Source organism: Drosophila guanche, unplaced genomic scaffold (assembly GCF_900245975.1).
Source record: "Drosophila guanche unplaced genomic scaffold, DGUA_6, whole genome shotgun sequence".
Taxonomy (NCBI): domain Eukaryota; kingdom Metazoa; phylum Arthropoda; class Insecta; order Diptera; family Drosophilidae; genus Drosophila; species Drosophila guanche.
This window is the reverse complement of record NW_022995757.1, coordinates 893,787-915,527: the sequence shown is the minus strand read 5'-3', so window position 1 is coordinate 915,527 and position 21,741 is coordinate 893,787. Positions and strand designations below refer to the sequence as shown.

General features: G+C 46.1%; 1 protein-coding gene across 1 annotated transcript in view; it reads left to right on the top strand.

The window, feature by feature from the left end:
• Positions 1 to 1,742: 1,742 nt before the first annotated feature.
• Positions 1,743 to 21,741, top strand: part of LOC117590288 (LIM/homeobox protein Lhx1) — a 48,031-nt gene continuing 28,032 nt past the window's right edge. The window contains exons 1-3 of the mRNA XM_034282773.1: positions 1,743 to 2,230; positions 16,923 to 17,118; positions 18,129 to 18,355. Coding sequence (XP_034138664.1) covers positions 2,188 to 2,230; positions 16,923 to 17,118; positions 18,129 to 18,355 — 466 coding nt within the window. The 5' untranslated portion in view covers positions 1,743 to 2,187. The remainder of the gene's footprint in view (positions 2,231 to 16,922; positions 17,119 to 18,128; positions 18,356 to 21,741) is intronic.

Below are 21,741 nucleotides of genomic sequence, written 5' to 3'. Positions count from 1 at the left end.
CCAGAAGATGCTGCCTGTCGCTGCTGGCAGCCCGAGAGTGAGAGAGAGCGTGAGAGAACCAGAAGTCTAAAGCATTGAGAGGGCGCCACCCACTGCCATATTCTGTCTCCCTTTCTCTCTCGTTTCTGCTGCTGCTGCTTCTCACTCCTTCTGTTTTGTTCTCCTTCTTGGTATCTTTCTTTCTTTGCGTTCGTTCGTTCCTGCGTTCATTTTTATTGCGCTTGATCTTTGGCTTATTACCATGTCCCGTTTGAATGCGAAATGCGAACCACGCAACCGGCATACAAAATGCACACATAAAAGCAGAGCAGTAGCAGAGGTCGTGGCAGAGGAGCAGAAGAGCAGAGCGGCGGCTCCGAATCGCCAAAGGGGCGTGCGTCCGTGTCCCTCGCAGCCGTGTCGACGCTCTGCCAGCGACTCGACGCTGCTAACGACAAGTGGCCCCAGCGACAATTGCAGGCTGCCAACAGAGACAGCAAAAGTTTTCCTAAGGATAACAACACCAACAAAAAAAATAAGACAAAAAGTAAAGAAAACTTTTTTTTGCGACCAACAGTTGACAGTCGAAAAGCATTTGACATTTTACCTTGAGGGTGTGTGCGCGAGAGAGAGAGGGAGACGAGAGCGAGATAGAAACTGTAACCAAAACAACACACAAAAAAAAAAGAAAAACAGAAAACACACAGAAAAAGCAAAAGCAAAAAGCGAACAAATGTCACTTTGAAAAATGCCATTGGTTCCTCCTGCCAGAGCCCGACCCCCGAAGTAAAAAAGTTCTCTACGCCGCCACTGCCACCGCTCCCGCCCCCGCAGCCAACACTGCGCATCGTCTCGTCGATGAGACCGAAAAAACCAGTTGCTTAGCAACGCCCCCTCTAACCGCAGCCCAAAGTCAACTGCGACTGCGACAAATGTCAGCAACTGCTCTTCTGACTCCATTGCTATTTCGTGTAGGCAGCGGCATTGAGTGGCAGCAGCAGCAGCTACAGCAACAGCGAGCAGACCATAGCAGCGCAGCAAAGCGCGCTGTCAGCAGATGGCAGCAGACCGGCGGCGGTAGCCAGTTGTCTCACTCTGGCCTGAGTGTTTGCCTTGGAGAGCGAGAGCGCCCGTGTGAGTGCGCGCATGCGGTCTCACTCTTTGGTTGAACTAGGCGGCCTCTGCCATTCGTCGTTGCTTTCGTCGTTCGGTTGCCTCGAACGAGTCGGTCGTCTGAAGAGCCGACGACGACTTGCGTGCGTTTTGCCTGCCAGCAGCAGCAGCAGCAGCAGCAGCCGCAGCGCGTACCACACTGCAGTGCCGTCGCCGTTTACAGTTTTGTTTTGGAGTTCGCGTGAAGCGCACGAACCGCCGCACATTGAAACGCAGCAGCAGCAGCAGCAGTTAGCAGCCGCCGCCGCAGCAGCCGCCCCCCAAAAAGCGAGAAACAGAGTCGCAAAGTCCGTTAGCTCCAAGAAATTTCTCGCGTCAGCTGTTTTCTGTTTTCGTCGCGATCGATCGAATGCCCCGTGCACTGCTTACCGTTGGTTCTACTCTTTTTTTTTTGATCGGCGCGCCCCAGAGAGAATATAAAAAGTTTTTTTCAAGTGTAAAGCTAATGGAAAAGGAATAAAGAAAGGAAGCAGAAGGCATAAGAAGTGTCAAGTGGATAACAACAACAACAACAACTACAGCAAATACAAATACAAATACCAAAAGAGAGCAACAAAAAGAAAAAAGTTATTAAAACAAACAAAAAACAAAACCAAAATAACGCAAAAGCAAAAAGAAAAGGCAATCGGCGGCCGCTAAATTTTTGTTTTTGTTTTTGTTTTTTGCCGCCGGCACCACACAGCCCCTCCATACACGTGTTCCCGTTCTCTATCTCTCTCTCTTTCTCTCACTGCTGTGTGTGTGCGTTAGTGTGTGCGAGTGTGTGTGTGTGTGTGCGTGTACCGTTAATCGTTGTCCGCGGCATACCGTTACTCTCCGACAAAAAGGGGCCAAGGAGGAGCCTCCCAACCACCAGATACACCCCCCAACACCACCGCTCCCTACTCCTCCTCCTCCCACACGGACAAGATATTCAACAACAAAATTCTCACCGAAGCCTCCAAAGCGCCCCTCAGGGCTGTCGCGCTGGCGTCATTTCTGGGCGACGGTTTTGCCGCCCTCGGTAGTAGCCGAGCACCGCCGGTCAAGGATCTAATGGCATTCGGTGCGGTACTGCACACAAATCAGCACAGTATCGGTAAGTGTCCGTCGCAAAGACCTCATAAACACACACTAATATGGCGTAAAGGAGGAGATCTTTCATGCTGGGATGGGGGGGTGGCGAGATTTTCCATCTGTAGAGCTCATTCGAGTATGGGGAGTATGGGTTTCCCTGCGGGCTTGCATCATGGATCTCGGCCATGCCTCTTACCTTCGGTCGGTTCCTTGGAATCCATGGGTTTCTTCGGTTTCTCTAATCTCATAAGCATTTCCATATCCATAATACCTTATGGAGGCCTGCAAAGTTCCTAGGGCTCGCTTCACATGATCCTTCAAGTGTTCTGTTAAGATTCGGTAAAAATATTTGGGGTGACGTGGGGGTTCCTAGGCTTCCCCATGAGTTTACCAAAGACGTCACCTGTTTGGTAGGTGAAGTCTTGTTACAGTGTTTTTTCTCTTTGAGTTTCCATTGAAAAAAGCTTTGCTCGTACTCTTTTAGGATTTTTCCATGGCTTTTTCACATGTTCAGTATGGTTTTCTTTTAATTTAGAAATTCCTTCTCAAAGAATTGACTTTACATTAGGATTCTTCATTAATGGGTTAACTACACTCCTCTTTGGGCTAAAAATCTCTCACGGGTTGTGTGACAGTAGCGGGTTAATGGCAACGGCTACGTTTTTTGGCCAGCAACAGCAACAGAACAAAGTTTTTTGCACTTTTTGAACTTTAGTTTTCCTTTCAAAGGGGGACCCCTCTACCCTTTTTACGGACGTGGGTTGTGAGAGGGATCTATGACTGTGTTTCTCTCGCTCCCTCTCTTTCTCTCTGTGTGTCCTGCTGCTGCCTGGACCCTGTCTCTTTTCCGCATGACTCCATTTGGTATGCTTTTTCTTTTATTTTGACTTTTATTATATTTTTTTTATTTTCTCTTCCTCTTTTCTTGTGCTATGATATTTTTGTTTTTTTTTATTTGGTCGACAAAAAGTTTTGCGCAGTTGTCAAAGTTAGTATTCCTCTCCCTCCGTTTCTACCACTTTTCCTCCTGTCCTTACTTTTCCTTTGCCTTCCTTCTTTCCCTCTTTCTGTTCCTGTTTTGTGTTTTTCCTTTTGGCCTTTGTTGTACTTTCAGTCAAATTTTCACTTTTGCTTACGAAAAGGTTTAAATTCAAAAACAATTTCAATAGCAGAGGAATCGGAAAAAGAAAGAGTATTTGTGGGTAAAAGAATTTGTGATCTGTTTTGAAAGAGAATTATGTCAAAATATGAATTGGAAAATTAACAAATTTGGCTTTTCAATGTATGTACAAGTAGAACTTATCCTAGAGAAGTGGCATACACTTTCCTACTCCTCGATATTTCTCCCCATTCTTCTTCTTTTCCACCATAAACTGGGGAACCCAAAGACCGGGACCAAAAGGCGGAGTCGGTGGCTGTCAACATTTGACTGCAGAAATGAATGTTCAGGAAGCCATAGGTCCTCCTCTTTGTGCTTTCCACTCCCGTGAAAACCCAATGAAAATGTCCGAAAATATGCTTTAAACTTTGAACTTTTTCTTGGCTAGGATATTTTTAGAAGGGTTTTTGGAATAGCTTTAAATATAACATTGTGTCCCCATGTCGTCCCATGTCGTGGATTATTTGGCAACTTTACAGGAAATTCGTTTGATGAACTCAACCTTAATAAGACGCTTTCCATAATTTCTGTGCATACGAAAAAAATTGTTGTCTTCGCATTTATCTCCTTTTTAAAAGGGTAGCCGCTGTGCGATCCCCTTTCTATTCTTTTTACCTGACCATTTGTTCATTTTCCTCTCTCTCTCTCTCTCTCGCTGTCTGGCTGTGTGTCTGTCTCTGTGGAACATATCTTGTTGCAAGCATCTTTTCAATTTTTATGTACCTTCGGGATGGATGCCACATGCAACAAAAGCTCGCAGAGGCAACGCCTTTAACAAAAGTTCGCGCTGCTGTTCATCAACATTTATGACTGCCACAAACAGCAGCAGCAGCAGCAGCAGCAGCAGCATAGAAGGAGGCATGATCATCGACTGTGCAACAATATTTCCTTTGCAACTGCCTCCTTCTGCGGCTGATGCGGCTGTGGCTGCATCCTCCTTCTGCTGCTGTTCCTTTCAACGTGAAATGTGATTTTCTTGCCATTTTTTAAGCATTTTCTTTCAAGTTTTTTATGATCTGCTGCCTGCCACTAGAAGCATAGAAGGTGCATGCCTCCTTCATCATCATCAGTCGTCGTCCGCGTCGTCGTCTCTCGCAGGTTCGTTTTGGAGGATCCTTTCATTGATTTATGGAGCAAAAAGCGTAGACACACGGCAGCTGCTGCCGCATTTAGCAATGCTGCTGTCCCTTCCACACAATGCTGAAGGTCCGCGGAGGTCCAAGGGGGCTTTGTCTAGTCTCTGGAAGGGGAGGGAGGGCGGTTCTTGCCCTATAAATTGCCATGCATAATGAGGCGTTGAGTAGACGCGGGAGCCTCTCCGGTGGCCCCCACAAAGATCTGTGATCTTTGGAACCAGTTCTCAAATTCTGTTCAACTTTCAAATTCCCCCACGAAAGAAATAACAATCCCTCGATCCACATCTTAGAATTCAGATGCAAAGGTATTCGTAGGTAGTTCTTAGGAATCTTCTGAAAAAGATACAAATAAAAGAAAATGAAAATGAAAATGAAAAGAGCAACAGATAATTCGAAAGTTATTCCGTGTGGAAAATTGTCTCTCATTCGAATATTCAAATGTTCTCTTTCCATTGCTTTGCTGTACTCCTGCTTGTTGATGATATAATGCAATTTTTAGCAGAATGGAAAAGCTTTCATAGGGAACCCTCTCTCAAATATTATTTCCCTACCAAAAATAGAATAGAATTGTAAAGTGCTGCAATCACCCCAGGAACTGTCACAGTTGTATCCTTTCGCTTAGGGGAGCACTTATTTTTGTTGTTTATTCTTTCTGTCTTTGTATGTATTTGCATTTTCCTGTAGATATAGTTAAGGGACCATTCGGTTATGGGAAAATTTTGCACTGCAAATAGAGTCTCTCTGTCTCTCTTTTGTTCCTGTCTCGTGCTCTCTCATGGAAGTTTTGACGGCGGCTCCAGTGGCCCCCCAACTGTTGGGAACTTTTCAATTTCTGTTGCAAAATTCTGGGGCTTGGCTTTTGGCTTTTGGCTTCGGGTTTGGGGTTTGGGGTTTGGAGGCAACGTCGTCGCCTGTCTGACAGAGGAGCGAACTCTCCTCTCCCTTCTGCCGCGGCCTCTGCCTCTGCCACCACCTCTGGGTCTGGGTCTGCCACTGCCTCTACCCTTCCATTCCCCCCTCCCCCCCTGCATGCCCCTTCTCTCAGCGCATTTTGTAGCCGCTTTTAGGTCGAAAACTGAAATAGTAATTCACATTCATGGCCTCTGTCTTTCTGTCTCTCGCGTCTGGTTCTGGTTCTCGCTTCGGTTTACTTTTTCCCTTAGTTTCAGTTTCAGTTGATTTTTATTTTTTTGTTTCTGCTGCTTTTTGCTGTCTTTTTTTATGATTTCTTGGCCATTTTTACGATTATTTTAAAGCTGTCAATAGTCCGGCGAACGTGTGAGATAATTTATATGCCATAAATTTCATTTGGCAAAAGCGCTCAAAGGTGGGGGGGTGCTGAACCACGCCACTGCCTCTGCCTCTGCCTCTGCGTCTGCTGTTCTCAGTCCCTATCCTCCTTCTACTGCAGCAAGTTCTCCAGAGAATTCTCTTCGTGTGCTGTGTCTAGTATTTTTCGGTGGCTTATCGCCTTCTTTGGGCTTTTGATTTACTGCCGAGGCACTCAACAGGTTAAAGACAGCCTTAACCCTAACCTAGTCCCCACTCCTGCACTCCAGTCACCCCCTTTGCTCTTTTCTAATTATAATTTACTATTACACCGAAAATCCCTTCCCTACTTCCCCTCCATTCTGTTAGCCTCTTGCTCGCACCTCTTCCCAAAACAGAAACAGAAACCCAAGAAAAACGGTAGCCAAAGCCTCGGGGATTGATTTATAACCGAAAGATTGGCAAAAAGCGCTTCCAAAACGTTGAAGAGAGAAGGAAAAGATGAGACTCTACCCACAGGTGGAAGTGTTAGAACTAAAGGATACCCATCAATCGATTGAGCAGAGTAAACAGACACACACATCCGAATAATCTACGATTTTTATGAAATTGGGTGCTGCGATTGGCGTTAAGCTGAGATCTGTGCATCAACCAAATATCGTTCCCATATCTTCCGCAATGTGGATAGTAGTTGCATTCGTTGTATTACTCCATGGAGCATACTCATAAATGTAACTAGCCAATTAATGGGTATTACTTTTGCTGTAATGAGTGGGAACCCATCCTCTGAGCAGCAGCAGCAGCAGCAGCAGCCACTTGATGCTCTCTCACGCGCAGTGGAAGAAGTAGGTGGGGCCCTGACGGACAGACGGACAGGCGGACGGACACTGATGCCTGATGCTGCGGCTGACCTTTAACCCAAAATCTCAAAGTCAAAGCATGAACTCGCACGCGAGAGAGACAGAGAGTTGGGATGAGAAGAGGGATGGCAAAGGGAGAGGGAGAGACTCTGGTGCTCGTTCGCCTGGAACCAAAGGCCCCGATCGTGGAGCAGATGACCGCAGCCAAACGTCGATTCGTTCCGAGTGCTCCAGCAGCAGCAGCAGCAGCAGCAGCAGAGGCAGCGACTGCAACGCCGTTGTGTCAAGTGAAGCGTTACCCCCAGACGGTGGGTTGCACCTCCGCTTCAGTCTGCGACGGCGGCAGCGGCGGCGATCTGTGGCCACGGTTCACGTGGAGGTTAGGGTCCATGTCTCCATATCATCAATAACCAAAGCGGAGAGACAGAGGCAGTGAAATACGGAAGATAGAGCTGGAGAGAAAGAGAAAGAGCGGAGAAAGAAGAGAGAAAACAAAAGAACAGAACAGAGCAGAGAAGAGAAGAGAAGAGAAACGTCGTTTCAACATAATGATGCGTGTAATGTGGCTGCTGTCGGCTGCTGCTTCCACGGCTGTGCTGCCGTCAACAATTCCTTACACTGTGAATAAAACAGAAGAAAACGTTGGGAAATTGAGGCAATATTCGAAAAACTAGAAAACGCATTTTCTAGTCAAGAAATTCTTAATTTTTTAGCAAAGTTTGCGCCTCTGTGTCGTGGCCTCAGACAACTCTCAAGAGCTCAATTGTGTCCCATAAAAGTCATAAAATTCATAGAAGAAAAAGATTCCTTGCATCAAAAGTAGAAAAGAAATTCGAAAATAATTCGAAGCTGTATCGGTCTTCTGGTCTTATAGGTAAACCTTCATTGCAATTGTGTCTTTCGTTGATGGGAAATTCGTAGAGCAAATCCATGGGATTAAAATGGATCGATGTACAAAAGTCGTTCAATTCAATTCTCTCTTTATCGGCGTCTCTCTCTTGTGTCCTAAGCTCTCTTTTGTGGCACCAATTTGTTATGCATTTTTATTGTTCTGCTGCATTTAGGAGGCTCTTCTGCACCTCTCCTTCGAGGGCGCCAAGAAATTAACGCAGCTTTTACTTTTTATGCCCGTATGCAAATTAATTAATCAAAATCTTCAGCATTTACGCTTCCTCCTCTGCACGTCTTCACCTCCCTCTGTGCATTCTCCCCTGTCCATTGATGATGGTTTTTTGTGGCGCGGTGTTTGGCAAATCATTTGCGGCAAACATCAAAACGCTGCGGGAGCCAGAGCCCCCTCCCCATCCAACCGTTCATCGGTGGGGGCTTTGTGTAACGATCTCTGGAATTGGCGCTCAGCCACCGCCGTCGAACCATGACCAATGGAAACGAAGGCTACAAATGGGCTAGGGAAGCTAAGGTAAGAAGGGGCCAGAAAGAGGCTGAACACGAGGCCAAGGATGCCTCCAAGAAAGTGCCATAAAGGGGCTAAGCCAGCGGCCAATAAGTATATAGAAATAACGACATGACTCTTGAGAACCGGAGAGTGAAATGATTGAACATTTTATTCATTCATTCATTCAGCATGGAAAGACATTTCAAAATATCAGAAGTCAACAATTTCCAAAGCATAAAACTCCTAAAACTCCACAGAGGAAAAGTCTTTGCAAAAGCAAACAAAAAGGAAAAGCAAATCCTGCCCTTCAGAGGGTTGGTGGGGGTGGGCAGAGGGGAGGCTACTTCCGTTTGCTCGGTTTTTCTTATCGCTGAAACAGACGCTGGCTCCTGGTGCGGCTGCTGCTGCTTCTGCTGCAACCCCTGCTCCTGCGTGATGCTCCTGATGCTGGTCCACTGATAAGAATCCTTGTGTCAGAGTTGACTTCCTCCCATTCGAAAGGACGACGAGGGTTGCCGCCACGGACTACGTGCATTCGCATTCAAGGTTAAACGGCAGAAAAAGAGAGATTTACCCGATAAAAGCGAAATTTTATGTTTATGTTGCCATCAGAGGGGGGGAAAACGGGGCATAAATTCAAGCTTATCGCATGAGGCAGTGGCAAGGGGCAGTGGCAAGGGGCGCCAGTGCCCAGAGGAGGAGGAGGAGGTGTGCAAACCCTAAAACCCTAACCGCAAGCAGCAGCAGCTGGCAGCTCTGGCAATCCGAGTGCCAGTAAGATAGTTTATTATTAATTGCATTTTCCGAATGCTGCCACTGCCACTGCCACTGCCTCTGCCTCTGGATCTGCCACACAAATGTGCAAGTTGCAACTTGCAGTTGCACAACACACAAAGCGCAATAAATTGTGCAAAATTAATGCGCAAAACCAATTAAAGGACAATTTCGCCTTCGATAGGCAAAAGGCAGGTCCTTGCTGCTCCTTCTGCTGCTGCTGATCATTATAATATGCATAATATTATGCTTGTCTCGGACCCAAAACTCCCGTCCGTCTCGTAAACGCATCAAAAGTTTCCCATCTTCAGCTTCGGCCTCGGCGTCGGCTTGGAGCTAAATTTTGCAAATCAAAGCAGAATATTTAGTAGCGGACGAGGAAGAGGATACTAAGGATGCAGCAGGAGGAGCAGCAGCAGAAAGGTCCTTCAGTGGCACAGCTAGGAGGGGGGGTGTGGCTGTTCCAAGTAGTTGCAGACCTGCTGCACGCAGTACGCTTTATTTGGCACACGTCTTTAAACCTTTAATCGCATCAAACGCTGTCAAAAGATTCTTTCCATTGGCAGAGGTATGAAAGCAGAGGCTTCACGCTCTTTATTAGGGAAAGTATTTACCATTAACTCCAACTGTAAACTTAAAATACCAGAAGCAGTTCTTCGTCATGCGGCAGTGCCCCTCGGGTTGGCTGATCCTTCTGACTCCGAGCGAGTGCAGTAGCTCCACATTTTTGACACTTCATTTTGCCCACCACCTCTTGGCTGAACCGAACCTCTCTCGCTTCATTAAATATTGAAAAATGAAAAATTTACAATTACACATACATTTTCAATGAATCGCCAACACCAGGAGCAAAGCATTTAGAATCAATCAAACACACACAAAAGAGACTAGCAGAGAGGTAGAGAGAGAGCAGGGGAGCAGGGGCAGTGCAGAGGGGAGACCACATCAAATGAGGCCTGGCGTTGGAGCGTAGGGGGAGTGTCGCAATATTAACAAAATAAACAGAGACCCGCGAAACATGAAACGATAAATCCCCAAAGCCAAAACAGGCTCCAAGGGAGCACAGGCACCGACCACGAATCCATCCAGCCATGTGAAGGGATGTAATACACGGTTTTTGGCAAGGTTTTCCAAAGTTTCGCTGAACGATGTCTCCCTTTTAAATCGAATATCCTGGAAAACTTATCGATAAAATTGTTTGTTGTTCGAGTGGTTTGCTTGGTTTATCGATCATCTACCATTTCTATATTTCTATAAAGACAAATGGGCATTAGACTCTGGTCCCATTGTGCACAGTCCTTTTTTTCGATTTCGACTCCTTCCGTCTGCCAATGCCGAGGAAAGTGTCTCCCTGTGAGAGGTCCCCTGTGGGGGGTGGGGGGTTGGCTTCGGGTTGGCCGTGGCAGCATATCGAATGGGAAACCTTCCACATAAAAATATGAAAAAGAAAACCCAAGAAAATGCAGAGTGGAGAAGGTGGTTGTGGGTTCTGGGGGTTGCGTGGGCGGGTGGCAGTAGCATAGCCATGGCCGTGGCCCAGGGGGAGGTTGTTGTCCTGTTGTTGGCTCTCGTGTTCGTGTTTGTGTGTGTCCATGCCACATGCCACATCACTCATACGCTAAGGCTTATCATTGGCTATCAGTCTGCTGACAAGCGGCGCAGTCCGTAGACCGAGGCATTGGTAGACTGGGGGAGGGGGAGATGGTGGCACCACCCCAACCCCCATGACGACGACAGCGACAGCGACGAAGGAGAAGGAGAAGAGCCACTCGAGAGTCGAGAGACATTTCCATCCACCCGAAACGAGGCGAAAGCGAGCGAGCGAGTCAGAGCTTTCGCTGTGGCCTGGCCCTCGCCATAGCCCAGTGTGCCCCATTCGCCCATGCCCCATGTTGGGACAGAAGTGTGATTTTTATGGGGCGACAAAAGCAAAAGAAAAAGAGAGAACACCAAAGTACTGGGGCCCTATAAAAATCTCTGCAACTGACGACAATGTTGATGATGACGACTATGGAAAATGGAGATGAGAAATGTATTGAGAGGCGGTTGGGGGAGGATGGCAACTGGAGTCCAGACAGGAGATGGGGGAATGGAAAAGATGACTATGAAAATGGCTGGTGAGATTGAAATTGAGATTGAGAGAGTCTCCAGAGCCAGAAGCAGAACCAAAACGAGCGACTGGGGAAAATGTGAACAGAACTTTTAAGGCCATTTAAAATGAGCGAAAGGACCGCTCTTTAAGAAACTGTTTGTCTGTGCCCCTTCACGATCTGGAGTTGCATGTTTAATCCATGCCCCATCATTCGTTTTCTCAGCCATTTTTGTCATGTAAATTTGTTCGTTTTTCGTTTTTCGTTTTTTCATTTTTATTTTTTATTTTTGCAACACACACGGCAACAGCAAGGGAGGCGGAAAAAAAGGAGATACGCCTCCTTTTTGCTGTAAGCTCATGCATATAAAGTATCTGGTAGATACACAGATACACAGCAGTGGCAGTGGCAGTACCAGTGGCATGGACTGGATATGGATGGCAGATAGGCGGCAGGCAGCCCAGAAGCCATCGACGCCGATCCGTTGCCATCGTCTCGCATCATGAAATTGTTGTTTACTTTGCCATTATATTCTTTTCCAAAAAAAAAATGCAAAAAAATGAAAATAAAAGAACGCAAGAAAATAAAAAGGCAATACCAGAGGCGGCTGCCAGAACCTCCTCTCTCTCTGCCTCTCTCTTTTTCACAAGCCCCCTCGCAACCCCTCATCATCATCGTCATCGAATCCTGGGCCATATCGCTCTTTGCCTATCAGAGGAGCTCTTCTCATCTTCATTTTGGTATGTTTTTTATGGTTGGCCTCTTTCATATCTGCCTGTGTCCATCGAGACTTTGTTTCTTGTTTCCAGTGTTGCTCTTTGCCATAAGCAGAAGAAGGGGACAACAGAGAGAAAGGAGTCAGAAAAAAGGAAAGAAAAGTGGCAGCGGGGAAAATGGTGTAACGATTGGGATATGAGCCACAGGAATAGTGAGAAACCAAGACTTTTTCTTCATTCCAAGAGCTTTATTCAACACTTCTTTTGGGCCATAGTGTTGGTTAACTTGATTTCATACCATTCTCCAGTAAAATGAATGTTTTATGGAGATTTTGTTTAGTTTTAAACTTTTAAAGTTGTTTTTTTTTTCATTTATATTTCCTCTCCATCTCTCCCACTCTGCTCTCCCCTTGCGACCTCTTTTCTCCACTCTCCCCTTTATGTTTTTGATGCTTCACTCCAGAAATAGTTGGTTACTATTTTTAATGCAATTCGTTGCGCCTGATTTGACAATTTTGATTGCATTTCCCCAACCAGAAGAGGCAGACGCCAGACGCCAGAAGCCAGCGGTGGCTCTGAGGAGAACTCCACGGAACTCTCGGTCTGCCCTGAACCTGCCCCTCCACTGTGGCCTGCCATACAGAATGGAAAACGTTTTCGGTCGTCTGTGAGGCCAAAGTTCAACGCCTGTCGTTGTCGGCGATCTGCTTGAAATATTTAATATAAACTTTAACACCTATTTCTGGTTTTGCTTGCGCTCAAAACTTGTTAACAAATTAATTACACAAATTAGTTGAAAAAACGAAACAAAATTTAAATTAAAAAGGAGTAACAGAAGAAGAGAAAAAAAAAGAAACATGAATGAGGCTGTCGACACAGAAAGAAGGGAAATATGGGAAGTGGGAAATGTTTTGGCTCATTTTAAAGTACATTCGGGAAGAAAAAATTAACTTAAATTGGGAGCAACAACAATTCTCTCTGGGAGATATCCCTAGATATATGTTTCTGTTTTGATGTTAGTTTTTCCCTCTAGGATGTGGGGATTTTCTTTACATTTTCCACTTTAATCCCTTTTCGGTCTGCCTGGCAAAAAAGTTTTCCTTCTGTGGCCCATAAGTTTTTCTTAGGTTGTTTTTTTTTTATGTAGCCATTTGTTTGGCTTTTTCCTACTGCATTACCATTTGGAGTTTTGCATAAGATTTGCCACAAGAAAAAAAGGAGCAGCAGGAAAATAGAGGAAAAGCCTGCAAGAAGAAAAGGAAGAAACAGCCAGTCAGCCAGTCAGCCAGCCAGAAGCTGGAAAGAAAAAAAAAACAAAAAAATGATTGCGCGGCGGTTGCTGGTTTCTGGTTGCTGGTTGCTGGTTGCGGGTTCCTGGCTGCCGCTGCTGCTTTTCTTTTTCTTTGTGGCTTTAACATTTTAGTCACGTTTTGAGTTCAGGGGCGTGCCCCAAGAGGCGGGATGGGAGGGGGAGGGGGAGGGGGAGGCGTAACCAACATGGCGCAGCAGCAAGTGCTTTGGTTCGAAGCTCAGTTTTTATTATTTCCCATTTTTCTGTTCGCTTCTCTTTATTTTTGTTGATGTTGCTGTAGTTCTTTTTTCTTTTTTCTTCCTCTGTTTTTTGTGGCGTGTACGATGTCGAACGAATTTTTCACAGTTTCTGCCACAGACGGAACGACAATGGTCAAAAGTTTGCCCCTGCCCCAAAGCAGCTTGCTTCTGTTGCACAGACAGAGCTCGAGATGAAAGATGCAAGTGTTGCCTTGCCCTCTCCCTGCTGCAACTAAATAATCGCCAAGACTTTGTGCTTGTCCACCAGCTGCCTGGCCTCACTGTACACTGTACACTGTACACTGCTGCTGGTCCGGCTGCTTGCAGAACAGAGTTTCAGTTCATTTGTTATATTTCTTCTTGTTTTTTTTTTCTCTACTTTTTGTGGGGCAGGTCTTTGGGGTGTTGCCCGGGGACCAGCCCATCGAGCCATGAAGAAGCTGCTTCTGCTGGTTGCTCGTTTCTGGCTGCTGGCTGCTGGCTGCTGGCTGCATTATAAATGCAGTTAGTCCATGGATTGTCCAGACGAGCTCTCAGTGCTCTGTGCTCTGTGCTCTGTGGAACACAATTATTTCGCTTTGTCCGAGAGCGAGAGGCTGAGAGCGCGGAAAATGTTGTGCAAAATGCTTTGTACGTGCCTCGGTTGCAACTTTGCACTTTTCTCCGGCCTCGCAGCTTCCACTCGCGCGGTCAATGGCTGCCACCACAGATCCAGGGGAAAACTGCAACAGCGACACAGAAAGCACAAACACAGAGTGATACAGAGAGAGAGAGAGAGAGGGGGTCAGAGAGCGGTTGCCTAGAGCCTTAGCCTGGCTTGGCTTGGCTTGGCTTCAGTTCGTTCCAGTAGTCGGGCAATTTTTCACATCGTTACATAAATTTCAGCGCAAAATAAATGGCCAACGGTAGCCAAAAGTGCACTCAACAATATTTAAATTGCGACACTTAAGCGGCAGCGGCAGCAGCACCAACAACAACCGCCACATCAGCAGCAGCAACAACGTTGTCGGCGTCTGCAAACAACAATTTGTCGCTTTTTAAAAACGCGCCAGAAGGCACAAAAATGAAGTCCACGAAGGTCCCACCGCGAAGCGAAGAGCTCCTCAGCAAAGTCCCGAAAAACAGTCGAGGAAACGGAGAAGAAGCTGCCACAGGAGCCATGACCACAGCAGCCGCAACAGCCGCATCAGCATCAGCATCAGCATCAGTAATCGCTGATGGGCCCAGCGGGCACAGCGTTGGAGACTCCGAATGGGAGATGCTCTTGCCCTGAGGTTTCCCAAAGATTGATTAAACGCCTGCCACAAACAAACTCCAGTCGCATTACGTACAAAATGAAGCCATTAAAACATTGCAAACAACTACCAAAAGTACAGAAGCTTCCCCAAAGATACTGACAATTTCAACAACAGTGTAAGAAAAACTACTACCACAAACTACTACATCGAAATGCTAACAAAAGCATAAAGTGTCAATGGATACTCGAAAAATATGAACAACATCAACAATCAATCAGGGATATGTTACACCAACGGCAGCAGAAACATCATAAGGAGTAAACAGAAACACGAACCACGTTTAACCCGACTTGAAAATGCTTTTGCTTGTTGTGTTGTGCAGTTCATTGAGCTTCAGTCCCAGAGACAGACTCAGACTCAGATCCAGACCCCCAGACCCCAAACCAAAGGCAGACTCTGAGGCAGAGAGAAGAAGTCAGTCAGTCAGTCAGTCAGTCAGTCAGTCAGTCGTCTCCTTCCCCTGGCAACTGGCAACTGGCGACTGGCGACTGGCAACACTCCCTGCGATTCGGTTCCGTTCCGTCTATAAACGTCTATAACCTTCATTAAAAATTGTCTGCAGCGGCATGAAATGATTGATAACATCCGTCAATTTTGACATATGCGGCAGAGGCAGAGGCAGAGGCAGAGGCAGAGGCTGGGTCTTCACTCGGGACTTGCAACTTTGCCACTTGCGATGATGCTGCCTCCGCCGCCCCGCTGCCTCTTGTTGGGTGTCTGCTTTTGCTGTTGCTGTCGCTGGTTCCTCAGTGTGGCCTCTCAGTGTGGAGGATGTTCATTCGTTATAATTCCTTGCAGTTTTCTGGTTTTATTTTTCGGCCTTTCTGTTAGCGAAAATGAGTCAATTCGTCAATCAATCAGTGTGTCAGTTGCTCATTTATAGTCTGCAAGAAGCACTGCCCCACTCTGCGGCCTTTCTGGCGCGGTTTATTCATTCATTCGTTTGTTCGTTCGATGGGGACTCGCTTGGGGCTGCAGCTACTGTCCGTCGGGAGCCAGTAGTTAGGGGAGGAATTTGTGCCATTATTAATGTGGGTCACTGTATAACAGCAGGCGCAGCAGAAAGGATATATGTATGACAGGAGGTTGAGCAAGAAGAGATATGATCCTTCCTCCTTCTGCTATTCTATTCTTTTACTGCTTATCGCATCCCATTCTTCATCCACACCTCGTTTCTCATACAATCCTCGTTCTTCCTGCTGCTCCAACTGGTCCTTAGACCCATTAATCCTCCTCCTCCTGCTTCCTCCTCCACTTCTCTACCTTCTCTACCTTCTCACCTACAACCGCCCCACCACATGCCACAAAAATGTGCACAGAAACTTTTTGAATGAAAATAAATTTTCACACACAAAAGTTTACTTTTTATTTCGAACATCCTCCGGCCTCTGCACCCTCACCTTCACCTCCTCCTTTTGTGTGTTTCTGCTGCTTCTCCTTCTTTTTATGGTATTTATATTTTGTACCTGAGACACGCCCCCGAAAAAAGAGGAACCATGCAACAGCCGCCCCCCACCTGCACCTGCCCCAAAACGAACGAAACCGAAGAAGCGAAGACAAAAGTTTTGTTCTTGTTTTTTTTTCTGCTTTTTTTTTTTTTGTTTTGTTTCATGCCACAACTCCATTGACTGATTGACTGCAAAAGGAGGAACCTTCTGCCTGCTGCCTGCTGCCTGCTGGCGGTTGCTGCTTCTCAAGTTTCAGTCTCAGGCCCCGAGGGCACTCCATTTTGGGTTGTGGCCTCTATCATTATTCGGTTGCAGTTGCCCCAGCTGCCTCTGCTCACACATCTCCTCTAACATACGATGCAAAAAAACTCTATATATCCTCTATATATATATGTATAGATATGCCACGCCTTCTTGCAACGCCTTCTGGGTCTTGTGGCAGAGGAGGAAAAGTACTAACAAGGTGGAAAGATGGAAAGATGGAAAGGAGAACGCTCTCGCAAGAGCATCTGAACACTCATTGAATGTGCCGGCTACCACATGTGGCATGAAATTGCGGTCTCTGTGCGGGCAGCGGGGGCAAAGGTGCATGCCCCCACAGGGCGTATGCAACGTGCAAATTGTAATTCTCAAATGTTTACCATCCGTCCAGTCTCAGTCCCCAGTCCCCAGTCCCAGTCCCAGTCCCAAGGCCACGCATTGCTCATTGCTCATTTAGATGTACCCTCCCACGCTGCCACACCACCTGCCACTCTGACACACACACACACACAGGCAGACACACACACACATGTGCAAACTTAATGAGGCAACCAAAAGCGAGGTGCTAATTTGCGCCTCGAAGGATTTTCGACAGGGCACACATCTCACACACAAACACGCCTCTCCTCTCTTTTCCTTCCCTCTGCAGGGGGAATTTCTTCCACTTGAAATGGTCATCCTTTAAACAGTTGAATCCTTAACTGTTGAACTGTCTTTAATCTCAACTTTTCACTCTCTCCATTTCGTTCTTTGTAGGTCGCAGTGAACCGCCTGTGGGCGTGGGCGATCCCTGTGCTGGGTGCAATAAACCGATCCTGGACAAGTTCCTGCTAAATGTCCTCGAACGCGCCTGGCACGCCTCCTGCGTGCGATGCTGTGAATGCCTCCAACCGCTCACCGACAAATGCTTCAGTCGCGAATCGAAGCTCTACTGTCGCAATGATTTCTTCAGGTAAGAAAATACAGCTACAGCTACAGCTCCATAAGTTCCATAGATTCCATGCACTGGAAAATAGTTTCCATAAACGATACTCATACATATTCTCTCACAATCCTTCTTCTAAGTCCCCATTTGCTCCATTCAGAGCGAAAGGGAAGGAGCTTTCAATCAAACGTCGCTGACCGAAGCGAGGAGTCGTCTCTGAACGAAAATCAAAGCAATTAAGAGCCAAGTTTTCAATCGGAGCTTTGACTCTTTGGCTTTTGTTTTGCTGCGCTGTCCGTGCGCGTGGGTTTCATTTGATTTCACTTCGGATTCCGCATTCAGTTCTATTAATTGAAAAAAAATGAAGAAGTAGAGTCGGGAAAAATGCCAGGACGAAAGCAATTAACATGCAAAATACCTGGGCAAATCAAAATGAAATCAATTCCTGCACACAAGACTCTCCCTGTCCTTCGGTGTCCCTTCGTTCCTTTATTCCGAAGAGTGTCAGGGTGTAGATGGGTGTGCTATCAATCAGCGACAGGACGGTATACTATGTTGGGAATGCGGGGCCAACAAAAGCATTCCATAAACGTAAAGTGGAGGCTTCGTGCGATACGTGTATGGGCGTCATTGCCAGTGCCAGCTGGCAATCAATAGATGGAACTACTTAGAATAGGTAAAGGGTTTCCATAGATTGATCTTTTGTTTGGAATTTTCGAATAAAAAACGTTCAAGCAATAGAACTTCGAGGCTTCGAGGGCTTTCTCTATGAATTTCAGTGTTGGAATAGCAATTCCAGTACTTGGACTTCTGTCCAACATAATTCCGTTGTAGTTTCAGTGTTGGAATGCTTGTTTTGTGTGTGTTTTCTGTGTTGGAATAGTAGTTCTGATTACCATTGAGGACTTTCCAACACTGTTACTGTGAAATTGCAGTGTTGGAATAATTGGAATGTATTCTGCTGGCAGTACAAATGATTTACCCACCTAAATATGATTTCCTAACACTCCGATTCTACTTTGGCTCTTGTTTTGCAGACGCTATGGCACCAAGTGCAGTGGCTGTGGCCAGGGTATTGCGCCATCGGATCTGGTGCGTAAGCCGCGGGACAAGGTTTTCCACCTAAATTGCTTTACATGTTGCATATGCCGCAAGCAGTTGAGCACAGGGGAGCAGCTATACGTTTTGGATGACAATAAGTTTATCTGCAAGGACGATTATCTGCTGGGCAAGGCGCCATCCTGCGGCCACAATTCACTGAGCGGTAAGTACCATCCCATCACACATCACACATCCCATTTCCCATCCATTCACAGGACGCTAATCGGGAGGGGGGATCATAAATTCTGTGCGGGCACAGCTTTGGGGCTCATCTCTGCTCATTAGGCCAGAGCACTTTGAAGAGGATTCTGCTGGGCTGTGCTACTCTATCTGCAATTCCAATCGGCCATAAATACAAAATTACACACATGCTTTTGGGTGTATTTAGGAACAAATTTGGTCACACCACCAGACACCAACAGACACATCAGGCAGGCAGGCAGGCAGGCAGGCAGGCAGGCAGGCAGGCAGGCAGGCAGGCACGCACCGCATCCAAAAAATAACAATAACATGGCATTTTTTGTACAAATATTTTAATTTCTAACGCAGTTGTTTGCACTAATTGTTTATCGTTTGCGATAGAAATATTTGCCATTTAAATTACCGTGGGAATAAAAGGAGCAACGGACCGGCCATTGTTGCCACTTCTCTCGCTCTCTCTCTCTCTCTCTCTCTTTCTGTCTCTCCTTTACTCTCTGTGTATTTGTTGTTGCTGATAATATGCCCATTGTTGATTTTTGGCACAGTTTTTCCTATCATTCACTCGGGCTCGGGCTCGGGCTCGGGCTCGGGCTGTCTGCCGCATCTCTTTCGCTGTTTTCCTTTGTAATCCTAAAAAATATTTGCTACATTTCTGGATTTTTGGCCACTCCTGCAACACACACACACAGTTTGAAGACAAAAGTCAGAGGCTAAATGCTTTGCAAATATTTACACAAAACGCATAAATAAAACACGAGTCTCATGCATAGCAAAATAGGACACACACACAGAGAAAAGTGGCGGAGAGAGAGAGAGAGAGAGAGAGGAGGGAGACTTGGAATGGGAAATCTTAAGCTCAAGAACTCGTACGTTCAGTACGTCATAATAAATAAGTGCTAAGAATCGGTGCCAATGGTTCAAATAACTCTAGTTATTAGCTCCAACTTTGGAACTTTTTGAGCGAAATAACACTCCACAATGCATTAACCAACACTCGTATAAAGTGTTATTTAGTTCGAAAATAGTTCCAGAACATTCAAAATCATTTAAAATCCTGGCGTAACAAGTCCCTCTTTTTCCCCTAGTGTGCTTCACAGATAAAGCTTTAATGGCGTTCAGTTCCCTCTGCGTTTTCCCGAAAAATTCAACACACAAATTAAATGAAGAAGTGTGAGTGGGGCAGGAGTAGTCGGAGAAGGCCGAGTGATGGAAAACGCATTAAAGCCAAAAGCAGCTGCAAAATGCAAAAACCCCAAAGCACATTCCCTCCATCCATCCACCGCTTGACGGCTTTTGTTTACCCTTTCATTTTTTGTTGCACACGACGGGCAAAAAGTTTTTAAAGGATATGCCACGTTCGCGCGTACCACAGGCCAAAGGACGTTCCCAGTGGACGCGTCTGTGTGCCTGCGTCTGCGTCTGCGTCTGTGTGTGGGATGTGGGATGTGGATTAAGCTTTAAAGTAGGCGCCCAGGCCCAGTCGCAGTCGCTCGTGTGGGGCATTATTATTTCAAGTTTTTAAGCAATTAAAGTGCTTTAAATGGCGACATGCATGATGGGTGTGTGTGTGTGAGTCTGCATGAAATTCCTGTCGTCGCATGGCGACTGTCACACGCAGCAACGCCTCTTCTCTTGTTGTGTGGCTTCTATGTATTTCCACTTTTTGCGATGCAATTTCCACCAAAGCCATTTCAGTGTCTCCTCTGTCTCTCTTCTCTCCACTGTGCTCGGTTTTTATTCTTTCCCCACTCTTGTTTACCCCCTTTTTCGCCTCCCAATCTAGTTTTTTGTGACCAAAAGAAACCGAAATGCGGGAAAATATTTTCGTAGCATACTTAGCGGCGTTAAATATTTCAACGCTGCCATTTTTGTTCTGCTCCTTCCACCCACTCGAAGAGAGACAGACAGAGAGTGAGAGAGAGAGAGAGCAAGCGAATGAGAGAGAGCAAATGAGTGTGAGAGAGAGACTCTCTGCAGCTGCGCAGAGTGCCGACTGAGGCAGAGACAGCGACAGAGGCAGCGACAGCGGCAGAACAAAATGGCAGCCGAAGAGAGCAGCCACGCAGCCCCTTGCCATGCCCAAAAATGTAGGCAATACTTTTTCTTGCTACCTTTTGCAGCCTTGCCATCAATAATTTCAGTATGCAATAATCATTTACTTAACATAATTTTTCACACATTTGTTCACGCCAAAAGGACAAGAGAATCTCGAAAGAAATTCGATGGCGGCGGCTGCTGTTGCCGCTGCTGCTGCTGCTCCTCCGCTGCTGTGGTTGCTGCAGCGCCACCAGCTGAGACGCTAGCTGCTGTTGCCGTCGACGGCGACGCCCGGCGACGCAGCCGAGCAGCGCAGGTCATTAATGTTTTGATTTTAATTGCGTTAATTACGTGCAACGGATTTTTCACTCGTGCCCCAAAAAGAAACCGCTCGAAAAAAAAGAAGTGAAAATCCCCCAGACAAAACGCGGCGGCAAATGTGTTAGTGGGCCCCTCGGTATCGGCGACAACCAGAAACCCTACAAATTATGATGGAAAATACATAACTCAGCGCAGGGAGAATTTTCCACAAGAAAAACAACATTTCTTTGCCATTTTTTGTGTGTGTTTGTTGCTGTTGTGTGTCAAGGCTTCAATTTATGGCTTGTCAAATAAATTAAACAGTTTGCCGTGCGATAAAAAGACACAACAATAAAGTGGCGTAGCGACGGGCCTTACCGGCAGAAATGGAGCTTACGAAATAGGACATAAATCATAGTACCAGGGGCCATCGCAAAAAGTGCACTGAAGTACATAGAACAAATATGAGAAAGAACATAGGGAGACCGAGCGAGATAAGAAAAAGAAAAGTAGAGGAGGAAGAGAGAGCTAAAATCGCTTCTCAGATCCATTATTATTGAAACGATACGGAACTTACTTTATCTATGTGAATTTCACGTGAATACCACCCACCCTTTTACATGTTTTCCTTTGGTAAGCTGCACTGGGAGAGAGAAAGAACTGGGAAAATGATTATTTTTGCATAAACGCCACAATGGGCAACACGTATACCTACATAGTTTGACATATTTGTGTCTTCCCACGCTACCTTTTCGTTCTTTTCAATCCGGCGTAATGGGAATTGATAGAGTTTTGACTACCAGTAGAGCCAAATACAAATCAGATATTTTAAGGTTGATTCATGGGAGTAAGAGACTCAGTAAGAGACTTCATTCCTTCCCTCTTCTGCTTTACTTCCTACATTTGAGGGTCCTAAAGTCTCGTGAGTTATCATCAACACTTGAAATAGCTTACAGCCAGTCCTTCCTGCTCCTCCTCCTTCTCATACTCCTACGAGTGGTCTGTGCTCCT